Source organism: Oncorhynchus clarkii, chromosome 6 (genome assembly GCF_045791955.1).
Source record: "Oncorhynchus clarkii lewisi isolate Uvic-CL-2024 chromosome 6, UVic_Ocla_1.0, whole genome shotgun sequence".
Taxonomy (NCBI): Eukaryota; Metazoa; Chordata; class Actinopteri; order Salmoniformes; family Salmonidae; genus Oncorhynchus; species Oncorhynchus clarkii.
Genome location: NC_092152.1, coordinates 68,036,589 through 68,060,577, shown reverse-complemented (window position 1 = coordinate 68,060,577; position 23,989 = coordinate 68,036,589). Strand labels below are relative to the sequence as shown.

The 23,989-nt window shown below is 43.6% G+C and overlaps 1 protein-coding gene across 1 annotated transcript in view; it reads right to left on the bottom strand.

Annotated features, from left to right (window-relative positions):
* Nucleotides 1-22,384, bottom strand: part of LOC139411517 (ribosome quality control complex subunit TCF25-like) — a 33,649-nt gene extending 11,265 nt beyond the window's left edge. Inside the window, exons 1-15 of the mRNA XM_071157981.1 lie at nucleotides 22,004-22,384; nucleotides 21,460-21,597; nucleotides 21,231-21,299; nucleotides 20,407-20,528; nucleotides 20,199-20,264; nucleotides 20,031-20,113; nucleotides 14,587-14,717; nucleotides 10,131-10,230; nucleotides 8,617-8,710; nucleotides 8,380-8,472; nucleotides 5,434-5,539; nucleotides 5,147-5,306; nucleotides 4,911-4,998; nucleotides 1,545-1,703; nucleotides 137-227 (exon numbers count right to left, since the gene is read on the bottom strand). Coding sequence (XP_071014082.1) covers nucleotides 137-227; nucleotides 1,545-1,703; nucleotides 4,911-4,998; nucleotides 5,147-5,306; nucleotides 5,434-5,539; nucleotides 8,380-8,472; nucleotides 8,617-8,710; nucleotides 10,131-10,230; nucleotides 14,587-14,717; nucleotides 20,031-20,113; nucleotides 20,199-20,264; nucleotides 20,407-20,528; nucleotides 21,231-21,299; nucleotides 21,460-21,597; nucleotides 22,004-22,225 — 1,722 coding nt within the window. The 5' untranslated portion in view covers nucleotides 22,226-22,384. The remainder of the gene's footprint in view (nucleotides 1-136; nucleotides 228-1,544; nucleotides 1,704-4,910; nucleotides 4,999-5,146; nucleotides 5,307-5,433; nucleotides 5,540-8,379; nucleotides 8,473-8,616; nucleotides 8,711-10,130; nucleotides 10,231-14,586; nucleotides 14,718-20,030; nucleotides 20,114-20,198; nucleotides 20,265-20,406; nucleotides 20,529-21,230; nucleotides 21,300-21,459; nucleotides 21,598-22,003) is intronic.
* Nucleotides 22,385-23,989: the final 1,605 nt, after the last annotated feature.

Below are 23,989 nucleotides of genomic sequence, written 5' to 3'. Positions count from 1 at the left end.
CTTAATAATAGAGTAAAGCTGGTTGCCAAATCCGTTTCTGATTTAACAAACAACATGACAATGAATGACTGGGCTAAATCAGAAACAGAACTGGTGACCAGGGTATAGTAGAGTGGCTGTTGCCTGAGTCTCTCACCAGCGGTAGAGTGGAGGTGGCCTCTTTGATTTCAGACAGGATGACGTGGCGATGGATGTTCAGAGGGGCACTCTGGTACCTCTGCTTCCTCCTAGGGGGGGTGGAGGAGACAGGAGAGGAAACCAAAGTCAGAGACACATAGGTCGGGGCCTCTTGAGTGGTGCAGCGGTCTAAGGCACTGCATTGCAGTGCTTGAGGCGTCACTACAGCCCCGGGTTAGATGCCAGGCTGTGTCACAGCCAGCCGTGACCGGGAGACCCATGAGACGGCGCACAATTGGGCCAGCGTCGTCCAGGTTAGGGGAGGGTTTGGCCGGCCGGGATAACAAAAAAGGGGTAACAGTACAAAAACTATATAATAATAATAATAACATAAAAAAGAGACACACAGGCTATGATGCTGCAACCACAATACTTGAAAATACAGTGGGTTTCACTCTGTGTTGTGTTGTATTGGACCCAAGCCTGTCATTTTTAATAGAGGCAAATAAGCACATTTCTTTGCCGTGTTGTCTTGCAGTATTACTGAACGGCCTTGTTGCAAACAGAATGGATGAAGTGGACTGTTTAACACAGGCTTCATTCTTTTCACAATGCCATACATGCCAGATATGTGGAGTGAATGCAATGTGGTTTATCCTTTGTATTTTCAAGTTATGTGCTTGCAGCATCATGTTATGTTCATGCTTGTCACTTGCAGGGACTCGGGAGTTTGTCAGGATCAAAATAAATATGAAAGGAGCAAAGCCCAGATGAAAAGTTAGGGAAACCCTGTCTCGGTCTTCTGAACACATAACCCTGGTATAGTTTTATATTTCAGCAGGACAATTACACAAATTGTAATGCCGTAATTTTAATGCCAAGAGGTGTTGAGTGTTCCTGAATGGTCCAGTCTCAGTCCTAATTTAAATCTGCTTGAAAATCAGAGACAAGGTTTGAATATTGCTGTCCATCAATGACTTCCAATCAAATTGACTGAGCTTGAGAAATAAAAAATATGAATAAAAAAATGTATATATGTTGCCCTAACATTTGTGCAAAGTATGTAGATTCTTATTCCAAATGTTTTACAGCTGTAATGGCTGCCAAATGTGCTTCCACCAAGTATTAACCCTGGGGTGTGAAGACATCCAGACATCTTCATTTGGAAAATGTTCTATAATTTTTCTTTCACATTGGAAATGTAAAGTGGAACAATGGTAGAAAAACAATCTATTTTTGTATTTAATTTTAAGGCAGCAAGCTTGGAATCCACACTGAACATTGCTCCACTGAATAAATGAATATTCCTTATTGAACAGAAATAGTCAGTGTGAATTTGAGGATAGAGGCGAATGGGGTAACAAGGAACAGTTTGCCCGGTTGGAAAGGTAATAATGCCAGTGGTCTAGAGTCCAAGGGGTTCTTACTTGTTTTGGCAGTCCTCCACCAGAGGGTCTTTAGAGTCGACTCGTCGTAACACCTCCCTCACACACTCCTCCAGCCACAGCAGGACCCCTCCCTCCCTCCACAGGGTGTGCGTCCGCCCCACGTACAGAGACACCAGTTCAGCCAGGGCAGGAGTCTGCCTAGAAAGAGGGAAAGAGATGGGAAAAAGGAACAATTCAATTTGTCACTCTAATACAATTTCATGACAATAAATGATGATTCAATTCCATTAGGCTGACTGACACAGAAGAGGTGCATATAGGGAAGATATGACAGACAGGGAGACATGATTCCATTAGGCTGACTGACACAGAAGAGGTGCACATAGTAAAATGGCAGCAGAAGAAATGGCAGCAGTTTTACGGGCGCCTAACCAATTGTGCTATTATGTGTTTTTTTTGCGTTATTACAGACTACAAAGGGAAGCACAGACGCGAACTGCCCAGTGACACGAGCCTACCAGACAAGCTAAATCACTTCTATGCTCGCTTCGAGGGAAGCAACACTGAGGCATTCATGAGAGCATCAGCTGTTCCGGACGACTGTGTGATCACGCTTTCTGTAGCCGACGTGAGTAAGACCTTTAAACAGGCCAACATTCACAAGGCTGCGGGGCCAGACAAATTAGCAGGATGTGTGCTACGGGCATGTGCTGACCAACTGGCAGGTGTCTTCACTGACATTTTCAACATGTCCCTGATTGAGTCTGTAATGCCAACATGTTTTAAGCAGACCACCATAGTCCCTGTGCCCAAGAACACTAAGGCAACCTGCCTAAATGACTACAGACTCGTAGGACTCACCTCCATAGCAATGAAGTGCTTTGAAAGGCTGGTAATGGCTCACATCAACACCATTATCCTAGAAACCCTAGACCTACTCCAATTTGCGTACTGCCAAAACAGATCCACAGATGATGCAATCTCTATTGCACTCCACACTGCCCTTTCCCACCTGGACAAAAGGGACACCTACGTGAGAATGCTATTCATTGACTACAGCACTCAACACTGTAGTGGAGCAGGTTGAGAGCTTCAATTTCCTTGGTGTCCACATCACCAACAAACTAGAATGGTTCAAACACACCAAGACAGTCATGAAGAGGGCATGACAAAGCCTGTTCCCCCTCAGGAAACTAAAAATATTTGGCATGGGTCCTCAGATACTCAAAAGGTTGCATCACTGCCTGGTACGGCAACTGCTCGGCCTCCAACCGCAAGGCACTACAGATGGTAGTATGTACGGCCCAGTACATCACTGGGGCCAAGCTTCCTGCCATCCAAGACCTCAAAACCAGGCGGTGTCAGAGGAAGGCCCTAAAAATTGTCAAAGACCCCACCCACCCCAGTCATAGACTGTTCTCTCTACTACCGCATGGCAGGTGGTACCGGAGTGCCAAGTCTAGGACCAAAAGGTTTCTAAACAGCTTTTACCCCCAAGCCATAAAACTCCTGAACAAGTAATCAAATGGCTACCCAGACTATTTGCATTGTGCCCCCCCAACCCCTCTTTTACACTGCTGCTACTCTCTGTTTATCATATACAGTGCCTTGCGAAAGTATTCGGCCCCCTTGAACTTTGCGACCTTTTGCCACATTTCAGGCTTCAAACATAAAGATATATAAACTGTATTTTTTTGTGAAGAATCAACAACAAGTGGGACACAATCATGAAGTGGAACGACATTTACTGGATATTTCAAACTTTTTTAACAAATCAAAAACTGAAAAATTGGGCGTGCAAAATTATTCAGCCCCTTTACTTTCAGTGCAGCAAACTCTCTCCAGAAGTTCAGTGAGGATCTCTGAATGATCCAATGTTGACCTAAATGACTAATGATGATAAATACAATCCACCTGTGTGTAATCAAGTCTCCGTATAAATGCACCTGCACTGTGATAGTCTCAGAGGTCCGTTAAAAGCGCAGAGAGCATCATGAAGAACAAGGAACACACCAGGCAGGTCCGAGATACTGTTGTGAAGAAGTTTAAAGCCGGATTTGGATACAAAAAGATTTCCCAAGCTTTAAACATCCCAAGGAGCACTGTGCAAGCGATAATATTGAAATGGAAGGAGTATCAGACCACTGCAAATCTACCAAGACCTGGCCATCCCTCTAAACTTTCAGCTCATACAAGGAGAAGACTGATCAGAGATGCAGCCAAGAGGCCCATGATCACTCTGGATGAACTGCAGAGATCTACAGCTGAGGTGGGAGACTCTGTCCATAGGACAACAATCAGTCGTATATTGCACAAATCTGGCCTTTGTGGAAGAGTGGCAAGAAGAAAGCCATTTCTTAAAAATATCCATAAAAAGTGTCGTTTAAAGTTTGCCACAAGCCACCTGGGAGACACACCAAACATGTGGAAGAAGGTGCTCTGGTCAGATGAAACCAAAATTGAACTTTTTGGCAACAATGCAAAACGTTATGTTTGGCGTAAAAGCAACACAGCTCATCACCCTGAACACACCATCCCCACTGTCAAACATGGTGGTGGCAGCATCATGGTTTGGGCCTGCTTTTCTTCAGCAGGGACAGGGAAGATGGTTAAAATTGATGGGAAGATGGATGGAGCCAAATACAGGACCATTCTGGAAGAAAACCTGATGGAGTCTGCAAAAGACCTGAGACTGGGACAGAGATTTGTCTTCCAACAAGACAATGATCCAAAACATAAAGCAAAATCTACAATGGAATGGTTCAAAAATAAACATATCCAGGTGTTAGAATGGCCAAGTCAAAGTCCAGACCTGAATCCAATCGAGAATCTGTGGAAAGAACTGAAAACTGCTGTTCACAAATGCTCTCCATCCAACCTCACTGAGCTCGAGCTGTTTTGCAAGGAGGAATGGGAAAAAATGTCAGTCTCTCGATGTGCAAAACTGATAGAGACATACCCCAAGCGACTTACAGCTGTAATCGCAGCAAAAGGTGGCGCTACAAAGTATTAACTTAAGGGGGCTGAATAATTTTGCACGCCCAATTTTTCAGTTTTTGATTTGTTAAAAAAGTTTGAAATATCCAATAAATGTCGTTCCACTTCATGATTGTGTCCCACTTGTTGTTGATTCTTCACAAAAAAATACAGTGTTTTATCTTTATGTTTGAAGCCTGAAATGTCGCAAAGTTCAAGGGGGCCGAATACTTTCGCAAGGCACTGTAATACGTATTTTTTACTTAACAATTGCACGGTTGGTTAGGGCCTGTAAGTAAGTAAGCATTTCATTGTAAGGTCTACTACATCTGTTGTATTCGGCGCACGTGACAAATAAACTTTGATTTGATATAGGAAAGACATGAAAGACAGGGAGACATGATGCCTCGGTTGAAGCAGATGTTTTACCCCAACTGGCTTCTGGGTCCAAAGAAGTCATGTGATGATACAGCAGCGTCTGGCTGCACTGTGCACAGGTCCAACAGAGGCATCAACACTGGGGAACACACAAACAAACAGATATCAGGCATAGGTCTCTTTTCTGTGTGTGTGTGTGTTCTATATAAGCATCCATGGTGGAACACATTCTGACGGCTGTCCCTCTCAGGCCTGTGCATGTGTGTATGTGTGTGTGTGACTTTAACCTCCAGGGAACATGATGAGAGCGTCCTGCAGCAGTAGGTCAGCCTTGTGTTTGAGCCGTTCCCTCTCCTTTGACTCAGTCTGATCCTCCTGACTCAGGTGGAAGTGGCTCAGAGCCACAGAGAAGGCAAAGTTTGGCAACTGGGACAGGTTTCTGTGCACCTGGGAAACACACACACACAGGAATCCGACAATACACACACCACACAGAAATCAGAAACACAGAAATCAGACACACTGTTATGAGGTCACACACACAGGGAAAATCTTTCACACACACTCATCTCACCTCCCAATCCTGGTATAGCCGGAGGAGGAAGTTGTACTCTCGTGAGCGCAGGGAGAGGAAGTCAATGAGCAGCAGCATACAGAGGGGATCGCTGTCGGGGTCCAGACTTGGGAGAGAAAGGAGATGACGGAATAAAACACACAACAGCTCCTCTTCTTCAATGAATACTTCATTCAGTTTTGCCTACATAACTAAGACCACATAACTATTATATAAATAAACATTACAGAAATAAAATAAATGGTTTCTTTATTAAAAGTGGAACCATGACAACCCGTGACCAGAATCTGTGCCATTGGAAATGTAATTGAATTGACACGGTCTCCAATCAATCAATGTCTGGTTGTGCGTGTGATATTATTATTTACTATCAATTGGCAGGGAATACTATTTGTAGATCAGTGATTCTACACCTTATTTTGCTCAAGCGGATCCTCTCCAACAGACTTGGAAGTTGTAGCTAAAAATCGTAAATTGGGGTCAGTTAAAGGGGAGATTCAGTGAAACCAACCATTGAAATACACTGTATGTAATTCGGGGGGTAGTAGCCCCAACAGATTCAAACCCGGATCCTGCGACTATAAATTCAACACCTGTTGGCTTGACAGTCACTGGATCTGGGTTTGTGGATCCGCGTTTGAGTCCCGGTCGGGGCTACCCTCCAAATTTGGTACATTGGTGTCAGAAGTGGGATTGGTGCACATTAGGCCATCCGAGCGGCGTGTACTCGTGAGGGATTAGGCATAGCTTGGGGACACGCTCTCCCGAAGGAAGGGGGTAGTGAAGCAACCATAACCCAACACCTAGCGAGCTCGTCAAGAGGTTCGGACCTCTTGGAGTAACAGGTTAAGGGCTTGGCAGTCACTGGACCTGGGTTCGAGTCACTGTCAGATATTGATTGGAGACAGCTTGTGTCAATTAAATAACATTTACTATGGTTTTCTACCTTCAACACTATTGGATAATGCTGGAAATATCAGTAAAAGCAGTGCCTCCATTTCCACAACAAAAAGCAGGGCCCTCTATGTGGTATATGACAGAGCTGCTGCGGGCGGCTGTTCATCTGGTATTCCTATCAGTCATCTACTGAAGCAGAGATAAGGTCCTCCTGATCATAACACAGTAGGGCTGAGAGGGACAGCCGTCACAATGTGTTCCACCATGGATGCTTATACAGAGCAGACACACACCACCGTGAGGGGAGGAAGCCAGTGTTTGACGGAAATCATAGATAAACACTGAGTGTACAAAACATTAGGAACACCTTCCTAATATTGAGTTGCACCCGCTTTTGCCCTCTGAAGAGCCTCAATTCGTCTGGGTATGGACTCCACAAGGTGTTGAAAGTGTTCCACAGGGATGCTGGCCCATGTTGACTCCAATGCTTCCCACAGTTGTGTCAAGTTGGCTGGATGTCCTTTGGGTGGTGGACCATTCTTGATAAACACAGGAAACTGTTGAGTGTGAAAAACCCAGGCACCTACGACCATACCCCATTCAAAGGTACTTAAATATTTTGTCTTGCCCATTCATCCCCTGAATGGCACAGATACACACTCCATGTCTCAATTGTCTCAAGGCTTACAAATCCTTCTTTAACCTGTCTACTCCCCTTCAATAAATGACATCAATAAGAGATCATAGCTTTCACCTGGATTCACCTGGTCAGTCTATGTCATGGAAAGAGCAGGTGTTCATAATGTTTAATACACCATGACCACCACATCCTAGATAAGATAAAGGCTAAAGGCCTAAAACACAGGGCCGAGGCAGATGCATGTGTAGTAATAGCCCTTCCATAGTGTCTGGAGTGTCCCATGGGTGTTGTACTGTCATACCGCTTAGCCAGGTTTTATGACCAGTAATGGATCCTTATAGAGGAGTCATTCCCGGGTAATATATAGAAATCTGACTTGGGTTTATGTTTGTTTAGTTGATATGAAGTGTGGTAAGACCTTTATTATGATAATATGAGAAGGAATCTTTATAAGAGGACATTTTAGTTAACAATTGGGATCAGGCGCAGATTAGCAAAGCGCAGCCTTTGTGCCATTTAATAAACTACAAATATCACATCATTAATATATTTTATTTAAATTGTTTGAACAATCTGTTTTTTTATATCCACTACATGACCAAAAGTATGTGGATACCTGCTCGTCAAACATCTCATTCACAAATCATGGGCATTAATATGGAGTTGGTCCCCCCCTTTACTGCTATAACAACCTCCACTCTTCTGGGAAGGCTTTCCAATAGATGTTGGATCATTGCTGCGGGGACTTGCTTCCATTCAGCAACAAGATCGTTAGTGAGATCAGATCTTAGGCTTGTGTGCGGCTGCTCTGCTTCAGCACTTTAGCGAACCTTTTCTGTGAGCTTGTGTGGCCTACTACTTTGAGGCTGAGCCGTTTGCTGCTCCTAGACGTTTCCACTTCACAATAACAGTACTTACAGTTGACCAGGGCAGCTCTATCAGGGCAGAAATTTTATGAACTGACTTGTTGGAAAGGTGGCATCCTATGACGGTGCCATGTTGAAAGTCACTGAGCTCTTTCAGTAAGGCCATTCTACTGTCAATGTTGGTCTATGGAGATTGCATGGCGGTGTGCTCGGTTTTATACACCTGTTGCAACATGCAACAATTTCAAAGATTTTACTAAGTTACAGTTCATATAAGGAAATCAGTGAATTGATAAACATGTATTAGACCCTAATCTTTTAAATGCACACATTTAGTCTTTATCTGCACTGTTTTGTCTTTCAATTGGCTCTTTTTGTCCGAATAAATAACACACATAGTCCGTCGCTGTACTTCTTCCCTAATGCGATTCTCACCTTCCCTCTACCCCTGACACCTGGGTTGCACACTGCACACACACACACACACACACACACACACACACACACACACACACACACACACACACACAGTCTCCCATGTACCTCAGGATGAGTCTGCAGTACTCCAGGGCTGTCCGGGGGCATCCTCTCCTCTCCAGGAACATCATGTGCTTATAACCAGCCAAGTAGAATGCCCTGCAGAGAGGATAAATATACAGACAAAGAATATACTTATAATATAAACCTTGTAAAATTAAATATTCAATGGAAATTTAAGAAAAAGGCCCTTCATAACAGTGTTTGTGGAATGACCTGTATAGCAGAGATTTATTATCTAACCTGTTTTCTGGTCGCAGGTAGTCCAGTCTGCTGGTTCCTGACGTCAGGCTGCACACAGGGTGGAATGCACACTCAAAGCTGTACAGGGCACGCTCTGAAACACACACACACCACACAGTCTTTTATCAAAGACAAGTGAAAATATAGAACTTTAGCCAGCACTACCTGGCTGCTAAACAGTCTCAGTGATTCTCAATTGGTAGATCACCATACCCATACCTTCCACCTGTCTGTGTTTGTCTTTTGTAAAAACATAAAATGTCTCCCTCTGCTGGAAGGCATGAAAACAGCTTTAAGTGAAACCCATCACCTTCTCCCTTGCAAGTTCCGGTGTCAACAACTACATCAACAAGACTAGCTACCTAGAGGTAGCAGCACTGGTAGGATCCCAATGTAATAAGCCCCTGCAAAATAAGATTATACAACTGTATAAAAAAAATCCAGAGCTGCTGTAATGAGTTGATTTGAGTAGGACCTCATTAGCATGATCAGGAGCAGCTGACAGGATGAGAGGGGCTACACCCACACATCAAGAATCTTGACATGCACTTTCAGTGACTATATCGGAACAATCAGTGGGTTGTTTGAATGTATTGTGTACAGTGCAAACACGTGGCTAGATAACCAATACATATTTTAGATGGGTTCAATTCAGTTACGTGTGGTTGAAAATGTACTTTCACCTTGAAGGTCAGAGAGAAGTCATTGTAAATGGAAGCTGCTTTTGCTTGCCCTGTATTGATGTGATTTAGCCCTGACCAAAGCTTTGCTCAAACCTTAACTGTATTTATCAACTCATTTATAGACGATGTTAGCAGGCTAGTAGCGACAGGCTTGGAGTAACAGTATGGTAAGATTTCCTGCCTAATTGCATTACCTGAGGAATCTCAAATACGCTACGTTGCATGCTGGCGCCTTGTTGTTCTTTTTTCCCCCCAATTTAGAGTCTTTCAGAGAATAAACATGCTGTGGATACAGCGGACTCAATTTAACTATTAAACCTTATCTAGATCAATTGCATAAGGCAGAGGTTCTTAAGCTTTTTCAGCTCGAGACCCAAATGAGAAATTTACTGTCCTCAAACCACCCAAATTAAGAAGAAATAGTGTGTGTTTATAAATGTTTACTCCTAACTCGCGACTCACCACTCACATGCTCAGGGCCTACTTTGGGTCCCAAACCATAGTTGAAGAAACCCTGGCATCAGGTAATATCTGACATACTAGAGCAATGTGTGGTATAGGTGTAACATGTACTGCCCAAAGTACACCAATGTTTATCAAGAATAATGTTGCATAAACTTATTCCAACTATTTATCTGGGACCGGGATTAAATTGTATAAGAGTCCAAGGAAACATACCAAAGGGGTCTCATGACACATTTACAAACCTTGAGCAAGAGGATACAGCAGAGAGGATCCTCAACTCACCAATCAGAGCTTTGAGTATGACCCTTCTTGCCAACCAGAGCAAAGACTGGAGTCCCACTCACCAATCAGGTCCCTGATACTCACCGATTAGGTCCCTGGCCATTTCCTGATCCTCCTGTATGCGGCAGACATCAGAGAGCTGCAGCAGGGAGTCAATGTGGTAGGGGTTCATCTGTAGCAGGGCCTGGGGAGAGCGTAGGATGGGGGAGGACAAGGGGAGCGTGGAGTGGACAGGGAGAGGTTGGGGAGACAGGGAGAGGTTTGGGAGACAAGGAGAGGGTAAGGGAGACAGGAAGAGGGTGGGGGAGACAGGAAGAGGGTGGGGGAGACAGGAAGAGGGTGGGGGAGACAGGGGCAGGGTGAGGGAGATGGGGGAGGGTGGGGGGGACCGAGAGAGTGGGGGAAGCAGGAAGAGGGTGGGGGAAACAGGAAGAGGGTGGGGGAAACAGGAAGAGGGTGGGGGAAACAGGAGGAGGGCGGGGGGACAGGGAGACAAGGAGAGGGTGGGGGGAAACAGGAAGAGAGTGGGGGAAACAGGAAGAGGGTGGGGGAAACAGGAAGAGGGTGGGGGAAACAGGAAGAGGGCAGGGGTGACAGGAGGAGGAAACAGGAAGAGGGTGGGGGAAACAGGAAGAAGGTGGGGGAAACGGGGAGGTTGGGGTGGACAGGGTGAGGGAGATGGGGGAGGGCAGGGGGACAGGGGGGGAGAAAAGTAGAGGGTGGGGGAGAGAGGGAGAGGGTAGAGTGGACGGGCAGGGTGAGGTAGAGGGGGGAGACGGGGGAGGTGGGGGAGTTGTGGGGTGGGACAGGGGGAAGGATCACCGTTTGTCTAAACATTAGAAACCATGTTCAGTGGCAAGGAAAAGTATGTGAACCCATAAATTGTTGTGATCTGTGTAAACATTCACAGTGCAGGATGGAAAAGTATGTGAATCCTTGGATTTAATAACTGCTTGACCTTCCTTTGGCAGCAATAACCTCAACCAAACATTTTTCTGTAGTTGCGGATCAGACCTGCACAACGGTCAGGAGGAATTTTGGACCATTTCTCTTTACAAAACTGTTTTAGTTCAGCAATATTCTTGGGATGTGTGGTGTGAACTGCATCTCAATCGGGTTGAGGTCAGGACTCTGACTGGGCCACTTCAGAAGGCATATTTTCTTCTGTTGAAGCCATTCTGTTGTTGATTTACTTCTGTGTTTTGGGTCATTGTCCTGTTGCATCACCCAACTCCAGTTGAGCTTCAATTGGCGGACAGATAGGCTAACATTCTCCTGCAAAACAACTTGATAAACTTGGGAATTCATTTTTCCGTCGATGATAACAAGCGGTCCAGGCCCTGAAGCAGCAAAGCAGCCCCAAACCACGACGCTCCCTCCACCATACTTTACAGTTGGGATGAGGCTTTGATGTTGGTGTGTTGTGCCTTTTCTTCTCCAGAAAGAGTGTTGTGTGTTCCTTCCAAACAACTCAACTGTAGTTTCATCTGTCCACAGAATATTTTGCCAGTAGCGCTGTGGAACATCCAGGTGCACTTTTGCAAACTTCAGACGTGCAGCAATGTTTTTTTTGGACAGCAGTGGCTTCTTCCGTGGTGTCCTCCCATGAACACCATTCAACAAAAGCACCTCCTCCCAGGTGCCCACTGCACTGAGGCTAGGTAACATGGTCACCACCGATAAATCCGTGATAATTGAAAACTTTCAACAAGCATTTTTCAACGGCTGGCCATGCCTTCCTCCTGGCCACTCCAACCTCGGCCAACAGCTCCCCCCCCCCCCCACCCCCCCCTGCAGCTACTCGCCCACGCCTCCCCAGCTTCTCCTTTACCCAAATCCAGATAGCAGATGTTCTGAAAGAGCCGCAAAACCTGGACCCATACAAATCAGCTGGGCTTGACAATCTGGACCCTCTATGTCTGAAACTGTCCGCCGCCATTGTCGCAAACCCTATTACCAGCCTGTTCAACCTCTCCTTCGAGACATCTGAGATCCCCAAGGATTGGAAAGCTGCCGCGGTCATCCCCCTCTTCAAAGGGGGAGACACCCTGGACCCAAACTGTTATAGACCTATATCCATCCTGCCCTGCCTATCTAAGGTCTTCGAAAGCCAAGTCAACAAACAGATCACTGACCATTTCGAATCCCACCGTACCTTCTCCGCTGTGCAATCCGGTTTCCGAGCCGGTCACGGGTGCACCTCAGCCACGCTCAAGGTACTAAACGATATCATAACCGCCATCGATAAAAGACAGTACTGTGCAGCCGTCTTCATCGACCTGGCCAAGGCTTTCGACTCTGTCAATCACCATATTCTTATCGGCAGACTCAGTAGCCTCGGTTTTTCTAATGACTGCCTTGCCTGGTTCACCAACTACTTTGCAGACAGAGTTCAGTGTGTCAAATCGGAGGGCATGTTGTCCGGTCCTCTGGCAGTCTCTATGGGGGTACCACAGGGTTCAATTCTCGGGCCGACTCTTTTCTCTGTATATATCAATGATGTTGCTCTTGCTGCGGGCGATTCCCTGATCCACCTCTACACAGACGACACCATTCTGTATACTTCTGGCCCTTCCTTGGACACTGTGCTAACTAACATCCAAACGAGCTTCAATGCCATACAACACTCCTTCTGTGGCCTCCAACTACTCTTAAACGCTAGTAAAACCAAATGCATGCTTTTCAACCGTTCGCTGCCTGCACCCGCACGCCCGACTAGCATCACCACCCTGGATGGTTCCGACCTAGAATATGTGGACATCTATAAGTACCTAGGTGTCTGGCTAGACTGCAAACTCTCCTTCCAGACTCATATCAAACATCTCCAATCCAAAATCAAATCTAGAGTCGGCTTTCTATTTCGCAACAAAGCCTCCTTCACTCACGCCACAAAACTTACCCTAGTAAAACTGACTATCCTACCGATCCTCGACTTCGGCGATGTCATCTACAAAATAGCTTCCAATACTCTACTCAGCAAACTGGATGCAGTTTATCACAGTGCCATCCGTTTTGTTACTAAAGCACCTTATACCACCCACCACTGCGACCTGTATGCTCTAGTCGGCTGGCCCTCGCTACATGTTCGTCGCCAGACCCACTGGCTCCAGGTCATCTACAAGTCTATGCTAGGTAAAGCTCCGCCTTATCTCAGTTCACTGGTCACGATGGCAACACCCACCCGTAGCACGCACTCCAGCAGGTGTATCTCACTGATCATCCCTAAAGCCAAAACCTCATTTGGCCGCCCTTCCTTCCTGTTCTCTGCTGCCTGCGACTGGAACGAATTGCAAAAATCTCTGAAGTTGGAGACTTTTATCTCTCTCACCAACTTTAAACATCGGCTATCTGAGCAGCTAACAGATCGCTGCAGCTGTACATAGTCCATCGGTATATAGCCCACCCAATTTACCTACCTCATCCCCATACTGTTTTTATTTATTTACTTTTCTGCTATTTTGCACACCAGTATCTATTTTTTCCTACTATGTTATTGACTTGTTTATTGTTTACTCCATGTGTAACTCTGTGTTGTTGTCTGTTCACATTGCTATGCTTTATCTTGGCCAGGTGGCAGTTGCAAATGAGAACTTGTTCTCAACTAGCCTACCTGGTTAAATAAAGGTGAAATAAAATAAAATAAAAAATAAATAAATTATTGTTTAGTGTTTTACATATCATAGACTTGTCAACAGAGATGTTAGCATGTTCCAGAGATTTCTGTAAGTCTTTAGCTGATACTGTAGGATTCTTCTTAACCTCATTGAGCATTCTGCACTGTGCTCTTGCAGTAATCTTTGCAGGACGGCCACTCCTAGGGAGAGTAGCAACAGTGCGGAACTTTCTCCATTTATAGACAGTTTGTCTTACCATGGACGGATGAACATCAAGGCTTTCAGAGATACTTTTGAAACCCTTTCCAGCTTTATGCAAGTCAACAATTCTTTATCTTAGGTCTTCTGAGACCTCTTTGTTCAAGGCATGGTTCACATCAGGCAATGCTTCTTGTGAACTAGCAAACTCAAATGTTGTGAGTGTTTTTTATAGGGCAATGCAGCTCTAACCAACATCTCTAAACTCGTCTCATTGATTGGACTCCAGGTTAGCTGACTCCTGCCTCCAATTAGCTTTTGGAGAAGTCATTAACCTAGGGCTTCACATACTTTTTCCAACCTACACTGTGAATGTTTAAATAATGTATTCAATATATACAACAAAAAGACAATCATTCGTGTGTTATAAGTTTAAGCACACTATGTTTGTCTATTGTTGTGACTTAGATGAAGATCAGTTCAAATTTGATGACCAATTTATGCAGAAATCCAGGTAATTCCAAAGGGTTCACATACTTTTTCTTGCTACTGTATGTCCTCAACCTGAAATTTCAAATTAATTCACCTCTAGTTTCTCATGCCGTGACCTAATCTTAGTCGGGATTTATCTAGAATCTAAATTCATGCATATCAGTTGTCCTAGATATTTGAGACATGCATCACGGCTTTGCTGATCAATCTCCCTGAGACCGTGGGTGTAGCCTTACCACAATGTTGTTGGGATCCATGGACTCCACTGAGTCCAGGAATTTGAACTGAATCTGCTGGTAGTCCCGGCTGTGCTCGAAGGTGAAGTACTGTAGACCATCCCTGGACTCCAGTAGGGTCATTGAGATACCTGAAGGAGGAAATATTACAGGCAGTATTATTCTATGTGAGTTACATGCAATGACGTATATAAACCCTGGATTGCTGATGCTATGTATTGCCCATTCAGAGGCTAAGTTTCTGCAACTGGGTCCTGGACTTCCTGACGGGCCGCCCCCAGGTGGGGAATGTAGGAAACAACACCTCCACTTCGCTAATCCTCAACACTTGGGCCCCACAAGGGTGTGTGCTCAGCCTCTTCCTGTACTCCCTGTTCACCCATGACTGCATGGCCACGCACGCCTCCAACTCAATCATCAAGTTTGCAGACGACACAACAGTAATAGGCTTGATTACCAACAATGACGAGACAGTCTACAGGGAGGAGGTGAGGGCTTTTTTTTTTTTTTTTTTTTTTTAAACAATTGAGGAGGAGTACCAAGATGGCTTCAATACAGCGCCCCATCAGTCATCCAGGATTTATACACATTATTGGTTAAATGTGTGTACAGTTGCAGTATGTTGAAATTGCATCAATTTGATATAGATGTGTATGTGGAATAAAGATAATGATAAGACAATTTGATATATAGCTATACAGTGCATTCGGAAAGTATTCAGACCCCTTGACTTTTTCAAAATTTTGTTACATTACAGCCTTATTCTAAAATGGAATAAATCGTTTTTTCCCCCTCAATCTACACACAATACCTCATAATGACAAAGCAAAAACAGGTTTTTAGAAATTTGAAATATCACATTTACATAAGTATTCAGACCCTTTACTCAGTACTTTGTTGAAGCACCTTTGGCAGTTATTACAGCCTCGAGTCTTCTAAGGTGCACCTGTACTTGGGGAGATTCTCCCATTCTTCTCTGCAGATCTGTGTCTGTGTGCTTATGGTCGTTGTCCTGTTGGAAGCTGAACCTTCCCCCCAGTCTGAGGTCCTGAGCGCTCTGGAGCAGGTTTCATCAAGGATCACTCTGTACTTTAATCCGTTCATCTTTCCAGTCCCTGCCACTGAAAAACACCCCCACATCAGAATGCTGCCACCAGCATGCTTCACGGTAGGGATGGTGCCAGGTAGCCTCGAGACATGACGATTGGCATTCAGGCCAATCTTGGTTTCATCAGACCTGAGAATCTTGTTTCTTATGGTCTGAGAGTCTTTAGTTGCCTTTTGGGAAATGGGCTGTCATGTGCCTTTTACTGAGGAGTGGCTTCCATTTGGACACTCTACCATAAAGGCCTAATTGTAGAAATGTTTTGGTATCCTTCACCAGATCTGTGCCTCGACATAATCCTGTCTCGGAGCTCTACGGACAATTCCTTTGACCTCATGGCTTGGTTTTTGCTCTGACATGCACTGTCAACTGTGGAACCTTTATATAGACAGGTGTGTGCCTTTCCAAATCATGTCCAATCAATTGAAATTACCACAGGTGGACTCCAATCAAGTTGTAGAAACATCTTAAGGATGATCAATGGAAACAGGATGTACCTGAGCTCAATTTCGGGTCTCATAGCAAAGGGTCTGAATACTTATGTGAATAAGGCATTTCTGTTTTATATTTTGAATACATTTCTATATCTATTTTCGCTTTGTCATTATGGGGTATTGTGTGTCAATTGATGAGAAAAAAAATATTTAATACATTTTAGAATAAGGCTGTAACGTAACAAAATGTGGAAAAAGTCAAGGGGTCTGAATACTTTCCGAATGCACCGTAGATATTTAAGTGGAATAAAAATTGCAATCTGTCCCATTCATTCTATGCCCATGTACAGTATAGCACCCTAGAATTTGAATGAACACACTTTGGGCTAAGGAGAGGGAAACATTTCACGGTGACACAGCAGTCCTGGTGTACCACATTCAAGCCAAGGCACTGAGACCACTCAAAGTGAGAGGTAAAAGATAAAATCACCCATCTATATTTTGGGAGGGAAATGATATTTCCCAGACCAAATCTCCAGTCAGGTGATTGCATAAGCCTTGAGCTTGGGGGAGCTTTAACACCCTGAGGAGTAGCTAACACTGACATAACAGAGACCCTGATTCTTCTCCAACTTCAGCTCTGGGTTAAACAGCCCAGTATCCCACAACACCAGGGGCACTTTGGACCCAAACATAAATGGAGTCTTTCCCAAACATCAATAGAGTCTTTGAGGTCGAGGGCTAGGCAGCACTTGATTAATGATATGTGGTGATTGGACTGTTTTTTAACAAGACGTCATAGGGCAACGTTTAAAGCCACAGAACACAGCCTTTAGTGTGATCCTACCCAGAAAAGCTGTCTCTGTCAACAAGGCTTCAGGTGCCCACTGCTGTTAACATGTACTTTCTTCTGCTGCTGCTCTTGATTGGTTATACGCTACCCAAACTGAACCAGGAGTCTTAGTCCCACAGATGACAATTCTGAATGTGATAATGTCGTCTTGTTGCTCAACACAGAGGCGTTAGCACGAGGAGATGGGGATTCAAATAAGCATAATTGATTGAATCCTAATAAATAGAAACTGGCATATCAACATGTATTTCAGAGAACTGGAGCTACAGTATAGTGGAGTCTGGAGCTATAGCGTGGCTGGCCCTTAAATGTACACTACACAGAGAGCTCATTTCAAAAACATGCCTGTAAATCTCTCCTGGCTCAAAGTAGAGTAGAGACTGACTGCATCACTACTTGTCTTTGTGAGAGGTATTGATGTGTTGAAAGCACCAAACAATCTGTTCAAACAGCTAACACACAGCTCAGACACCCATACATAGCCTACAAGACATGCCACCAAGGGTCTCATCACAGTTCCTAAGGCAGGGGTCTCCAACCCTGTTCCTGGAGAGCTACCTTCCTGTAGGTTTCCGCTCCAACCCCAGTTGTAAATAAGATGGTTCAGTTTACCAACCAGCTAATTATTAGAATCAGGTGTGCTAGATTAGGGTTGGAGTGAAGACCTGCAGGATGGTAGCTCTCCGGGAACAGGGTTGTAGAGGCCTGCCTTAAGGCCAGAACAGAGGTTGGGAAACGCACAGTACTTCATAGAGCCAAGACTACATGGAACTCTCTCCCACATCAGGTAACCCAAACTAGCAATAAAATCCGATTTTAAAAATATAAAACAACACCTCACAATGTGGAGTGCGAAGAGATACACACATTGTAATATTGTATTGTTGTAAATTTTAGACTGTACATTTGTAATGGTGGAGCAGTGTGAATTTGTATAGTACACAATGTTTGTTGCAATGTATTGATTTATTTATGATGTAGACTATTGTTTTGATGTGTTGTTTTGTAGGGTTCTGCAGTATCCAGATTTTCTTACCGTCATACCGTTTCTGTACCATATCGGGGTATACGGTATTACCCAAAATGCACATAAGGGGCACTATTTCAAATAATAATGAATATAAATAAAATAAAAATATATATTTTTTTATTTACACACAAAACCATTTAGGATCTTGATCCAGGAGGGGATTGAATGTCTCTTCTGTAACCAAGAACCTTGATCTTGACATCTAGCCACTTAGCTAGCAAGTTAGGAAACCAAATGCATAGCTGGAGCCCTGAGCTGGATATCATTTATTTGACACATCTTAGATTTCTTATAGTAATACTTAAATGATATTTATAAGCAGTGAAGTAGTATGCAACCTCACGAGGCAGGGGTGCCCTTAACCCAAATAAGTCTTTTTTATTATTCATTTCTGAACGGTATTGAAAATCATACAGTCGGTATTTTGAAATAAACCATTTATACTGCATACCGGGGTATCGCCCGGTATCACCGGGGTATCGCTCGATTGTTTACATGAACTTAATTTATGCCCTCATAGTTACAGTATTTTAGTGTATGAGGTAGGGCTAACCTCATTTAGTCGACTGGTTGATTGTTTGGACGACCAAGATTTCTTTAGTTGAGCAGAAGCAAAAAATAATAATAATAATAACAATCATGCTGTACATGACACCTTTCTGATTTGCGCCTGTCTGAGTGGGCTGATCCATTGTGAAGGCTGTGCGGATGGAACAGCCCATCAGTCTAAGACGTGATACTGGAATTGTATATGCTTATACTACGTAAGAACAATGGTGCAACAAAAATACAATTATATTATTTTATAACTAATGTGCTTTCTCCTGCGTTGGACAGTGGTCGCTGTCTGCGGTTCTGAAACATCAGTGCGCTGTTGAATTGTCGCCTTTGCTTAGACCATGTTGCTAATAGCAAAGTTAACCGGCATATTGGTATTGATAACAATGCAACAGAGGCAGCAGCAGAGTTAGGAGATGAGAAAACAGCCCTGCCTTAATTGACTAAGTGAGGAGAGAGGAAACCTCAACTTAATTAGGTCTATAATCAATAGTCTAACTGTTAAACGTGCCTGGCTTTATAAATCATCCATATATATCTATAGAAATAAGGCAGTTCCTGCTTCTGTTGCCTGTTTGAGTGTTTGTGTTACGGTGTTTGTCTTACGGTGTTCAGAGATTGTTATAGCCAATTTATTGATGTGATTATGATATGCTATATGTCAGGCCCTATTGGTCACTTGCAAGCAAAGCATACATGTGTCACGTAGAGAGAGCAAGGGTTGAGGGAATAGGGAATGTTTTTCCTAAACAAATTAGGGATTTCGGTAACATAACTTTTCAGTCAGAAATGGCTTCAGCAACATGGACAGTGCTATACACTGTTGATGTGTGTCTTTCGTGTGTCTTAAATATTTAATCAAACAGTTTGCTTAAAGCATCAGACAAGCTCAGTGCATATAGTTGATTTGATTAAAACACATGGCACATGTCATATATATATATATATATATATAATTATATTTTTTATTTATTTAACCTTTATTTAACTAGGCAAGCCAATTAAGAATAAATTCTTATTTACAATGACGCCTACACCAGCCAAACCCGGACATGGGCCAATTGTGCGCCGCCCTATGGGACTCGCAATCACGGCTGGTTGTGATACAGCCTGGACTCGAACCAGGGTGTCTGTAGTGACGCCTCTAGCACTGAGATGCAGTGCCTTAGACAGCTGCGCCACTCGGGAGCCCAAAATATATGGAAAAATGCACGTTTTAAAATTTAGACCAATCAATTGCTCGAAAGAACAGACGACTCTTGGTTGACTGATCATTTTTGGGGTTGGGGACAGCCCTAGTATGAGGGCATTATCTTTTGTTTTGTGACTTTGTCATGGGAGATACTTAATTACATTTGCATCCACAAAAACATTTATGTTAAATGTTGCATAAATAGTATTTATTCACAAGGCTTTCAGCGTTCTGAGTGATACCGAGTGTGAGAAGTTGAGTGTAGGTCTGACCTGGGCGACTGAAGCGTGGCCAGGTGTTTTTAGGGATGGTCATCCAGGTGCTGCGATGGAACTGTCTCTGTCTCTGACGAGGTCTGAGGAAAGAATTATGAGATGGCCTTACACTGTAACCTTTAATAGTAGTAGTCCCACGGATAAGGAGTTCTGTGAAGATCTTACCTTTGATCTCCAAGAACTGCTCGAGCTCCAAAGTATCTCTTCAACTCCGTCTCAGGATTCAGGTTCCTAACAAACAAAAGAGGGTATGTCCCAATAAAATGTATCACTGGTAAATTACTGCCATAAATTAAGTATATTATGATTGTATGACATTACCCCACTAAGAGACCTGATGTCTGATTGGCTGCTGTGCTGTTAACCTACTCACCTGTGTTCCACATAGAGCACAGGCCTGTTGTCTGAGGCTCCACAGCCCTCACTCTGCAGGGTCAGTCTATTAGACTGCTCTATGGTCTCCAGCAACGCGTCAATGTCATCCCCAGCTCCCTCCTGACAACCACACATAAGACAGAGCAATCTATGTGACGGAGTGAGACGGCGTCAGGGCAGCACCCCAATAGCCTCAATACACAATAAAATGCTGCTAAAGCAAGTGGTTAATATGGCAATTGTGCGCAACAGTGGTTAATATGGCAATGTGCACAACAGTGGTTAATATGGCAATGTGCACAACAGTAGTTAATATGGCAATGTGCACGACAGTGGTTAATATGGCAATGTGCACGACAGTGGTTAATATGGCAATGTGCACGACAGTAGTTAATATGGCAATGTGCACAACAGTGGTTAATATGGCAATGTGCACGACAGTGGTTAATATGGCAATGTGCACAACAGTGGTTAATATGGCAATGTGCACGACAGTGGTTAATATGGCAATGTGCACGACAGTGGTTAATATGGCAATGTGCACGACAGTGGTTAATATGGCAATGTGCACGACAGTGGTTAATATGGCAATGTGCACGACAGTAGTTAATATGGCAATGTGCACAACAGTGGTTAATATGGCAATGTGCACAACCGTGTTGATATGGCAATGTGCACAACAGTGTTAATATGGCAATGTGCACAACAGTGTTAATATGGCAATGTGCACAACAGTGTTAATATGGCAATGTGCACAACAGTGCCCTCACATTGGGGGACATATGTGGAAGTGATTTGTCAAGATGGACTGATGCTTTATACCTGTTTATCTCCTGTAGTGTTCTTTTTCTTCTTCTTTTTCTTCTTTTTCTTGCTTGTTTTATCTCCGGACTGACACCAAGAAAATAAAAACTATTAGACAACTCTTCAAAACATTTCGACTAGATTGATCATCCATAATAACAACAAGACTGAGGAGGAATGGGGCTCACAATACCCCATAGTACTGTGGAGGCTACAGTGTATCAGGGGTGTCCGTCTCTCTCCTCACCTTCGCAGCACCTGTCTCAGGCTGTGCATCTCTCTTCTCTGTTTCCCCGCTGTCACTCTTCTCCTTGGTTTCATCACCATGCTGTTCTTCTGGCTTCACTGTGTCTTCATCCGCCGTGGCTTTCTCTGCGTCACATATCTGCAGTGATGTGGTTCCAGCAAGAAGGGCAGAAAGGCTCAGGTTAAGGTTGTATATCAGATATTCAATCTCTACATTGCAGTTTTAATTAATCTCTGGTCAGTCTCTGCCTTGATTTCCTGCCATTGTGATTCCAACCTATCATCGTGACATTCATATGGTCAAGGCAAGGGGGTGTACTGTATGACTCCTGTCTGACCAGGCAAAATCGGTTAGTCAGTATAATGCTGGTTTGATTTGTTGACAGTCTGCATATGTCACTGTCCTGCTGCTTTTTTCATTGACTAGCATAGCTAGCTAGCTATGTCACACAGTTATGTAGCCTAGGGGGTGGAGCTAGGTGGCAGTTAGCGAGACATTTCTTAAACATTTTGCAATGTGTGTTAGAAAAAGAGAAACACTCCACCAGTTCGTAAATGTTGCTCAAGTTTTTCTTATTCTTCTTAGCTTTTCTGATGCTGCTCTTATCAGACCGGAGAACAGCTTCATCCGGTTCCACTTCTTCTTCCTCAACATCCGCAGCCTGCTCCTCTGGCTCTGGCCCTTCACCTGGGACAAGATCACCGAGGTCCAGGGCCTCCTGCCCCCGCTGTTTCCCCTTCAACCTCCTCAGAGCACGGCTCGACATCTTCCCGGGACAGAGTTGTCACGAAGATGGGTTATGGTTCAGCTGGGATTTGACCCAGCTTCAGCCATGAACAACATGAGCAAAATACGCACGCCAAAGAGTTTATTCTACGGGTGCTCCATGTAGACAATCTTGGTGCATGCCAACTATTTTCGTTTTGATTATCACAGTTCGCTGCCGTTTACCTTTGTACCACTAGGCAGCAGTAGTGCGTAAGGACAAAGGTTCTGAAAATTCCTGAAATTCGTTCACACAAATGGGAACTAAAGACGATTATTGGGAAATAAGACGATGGGAAATAAGACGATTATTTGCATGCTGGATGAGAGTGGCAACCACTGCCAAGGCTGTTGGTGTAAAGTCAGTTAATGGTTTCAAAGCCTATGACCAATGCATATTTTTGTTGTAAACAAGAGTTGCCATGGGTCTATCAATACCTTTTATTTTTTACATTTTATTTCACCTTTATTTAACAAGGTAGGCTAGTTGAGAACAAGTTCTCATTTGCAACTGCGACCTGGCCAAGATAAAGCATAGCAATTCGACACATACAACAACACAGAGTTACACATGGAATAAACAAAACATACAGTCAATAATACAGTAGAAAAAAAGAAAACTAAAAAGTCTATATACAGTGAATGCAAATGAGGTAAGATAAGGGAGTTAAGGCAGTAAATAGGCCATGGTGGTGAAGTAATTACAATATAGCAATTAAACACTGGAATGGTAGATGTGCAGAAGATGAATGTGCAAGTAGAGATACTGGGGTGTAAAGGAGCAAAATAAATAAATACAGTATGGGTATGAGGTAGATAGATGGGCTGTTAACAGATGGGCTATGTACAGGTGCAGTGTGTCATGGTGTCAAGAAATGGCCGTTATAACTAAGAAATCAGACGGAGTATAACACAGATAAACCAATGAGGAAGTTTCACCTGTTCCTGCTGCTGTTATGATGTAATGGTTGCCAAACCCAGAGCACTCAAGGAAACACACATTATATTCCTCATTCTTGAGGTAAAGGTCAACTGTGAACATAGGAATGAAGAAGTTGCTTCATATGGAGAAAAGATATGTATGTGTATGTCACAACCTCTGTAAATGTCATTAGGGTATATAAACATAATCTGTTATAACTAATGTATGACATCTCTGTGGCTGTGTATGATCTGAATAGTGCACGAACTTCCAATGTGTCGTAATAAAGTGTGTGAGCGTCTTTGTGTTGCGCTGTGAGAAGGAACCCGTTAAATGCATAGGGTTCATAGGAACTATTAGAAAAGAGGAAATGTACAACTTGAGACATGACACGTAATTGTCATTCCAAACCCACAGCTCATCAATGATGAAACAGACAGAAACATGAATTGTTATATGGTAAACATGCACATTTTAAATAACTAGAATAACTATATTTATTTTCAGATTGTATCAAAAGCATAAAACATAGACATACATTATTTTGTAGAGAGGTGAATACACAACTGTCCAGAATACAGCTAGTTGACCACTGACATAGTAAACCGACCAAAAAGAGAAATAGATATCCATTTGTTCAATTGCTCTCAAAATAACTTACTGTCGCAACAAGAATACAAACTTTTCCATTTACATTCCAAAGCCTTTTGGGGACCAAAATTATAACTGAAAGAGATGTGGCAGGTGGTGCAGAGATATAGGACACAACCCTTTTGCAGTAACTAAGGCACAGCAACATCTCAGTTCAATACAATCCCTTATACATCATCAAACATCAGCAGC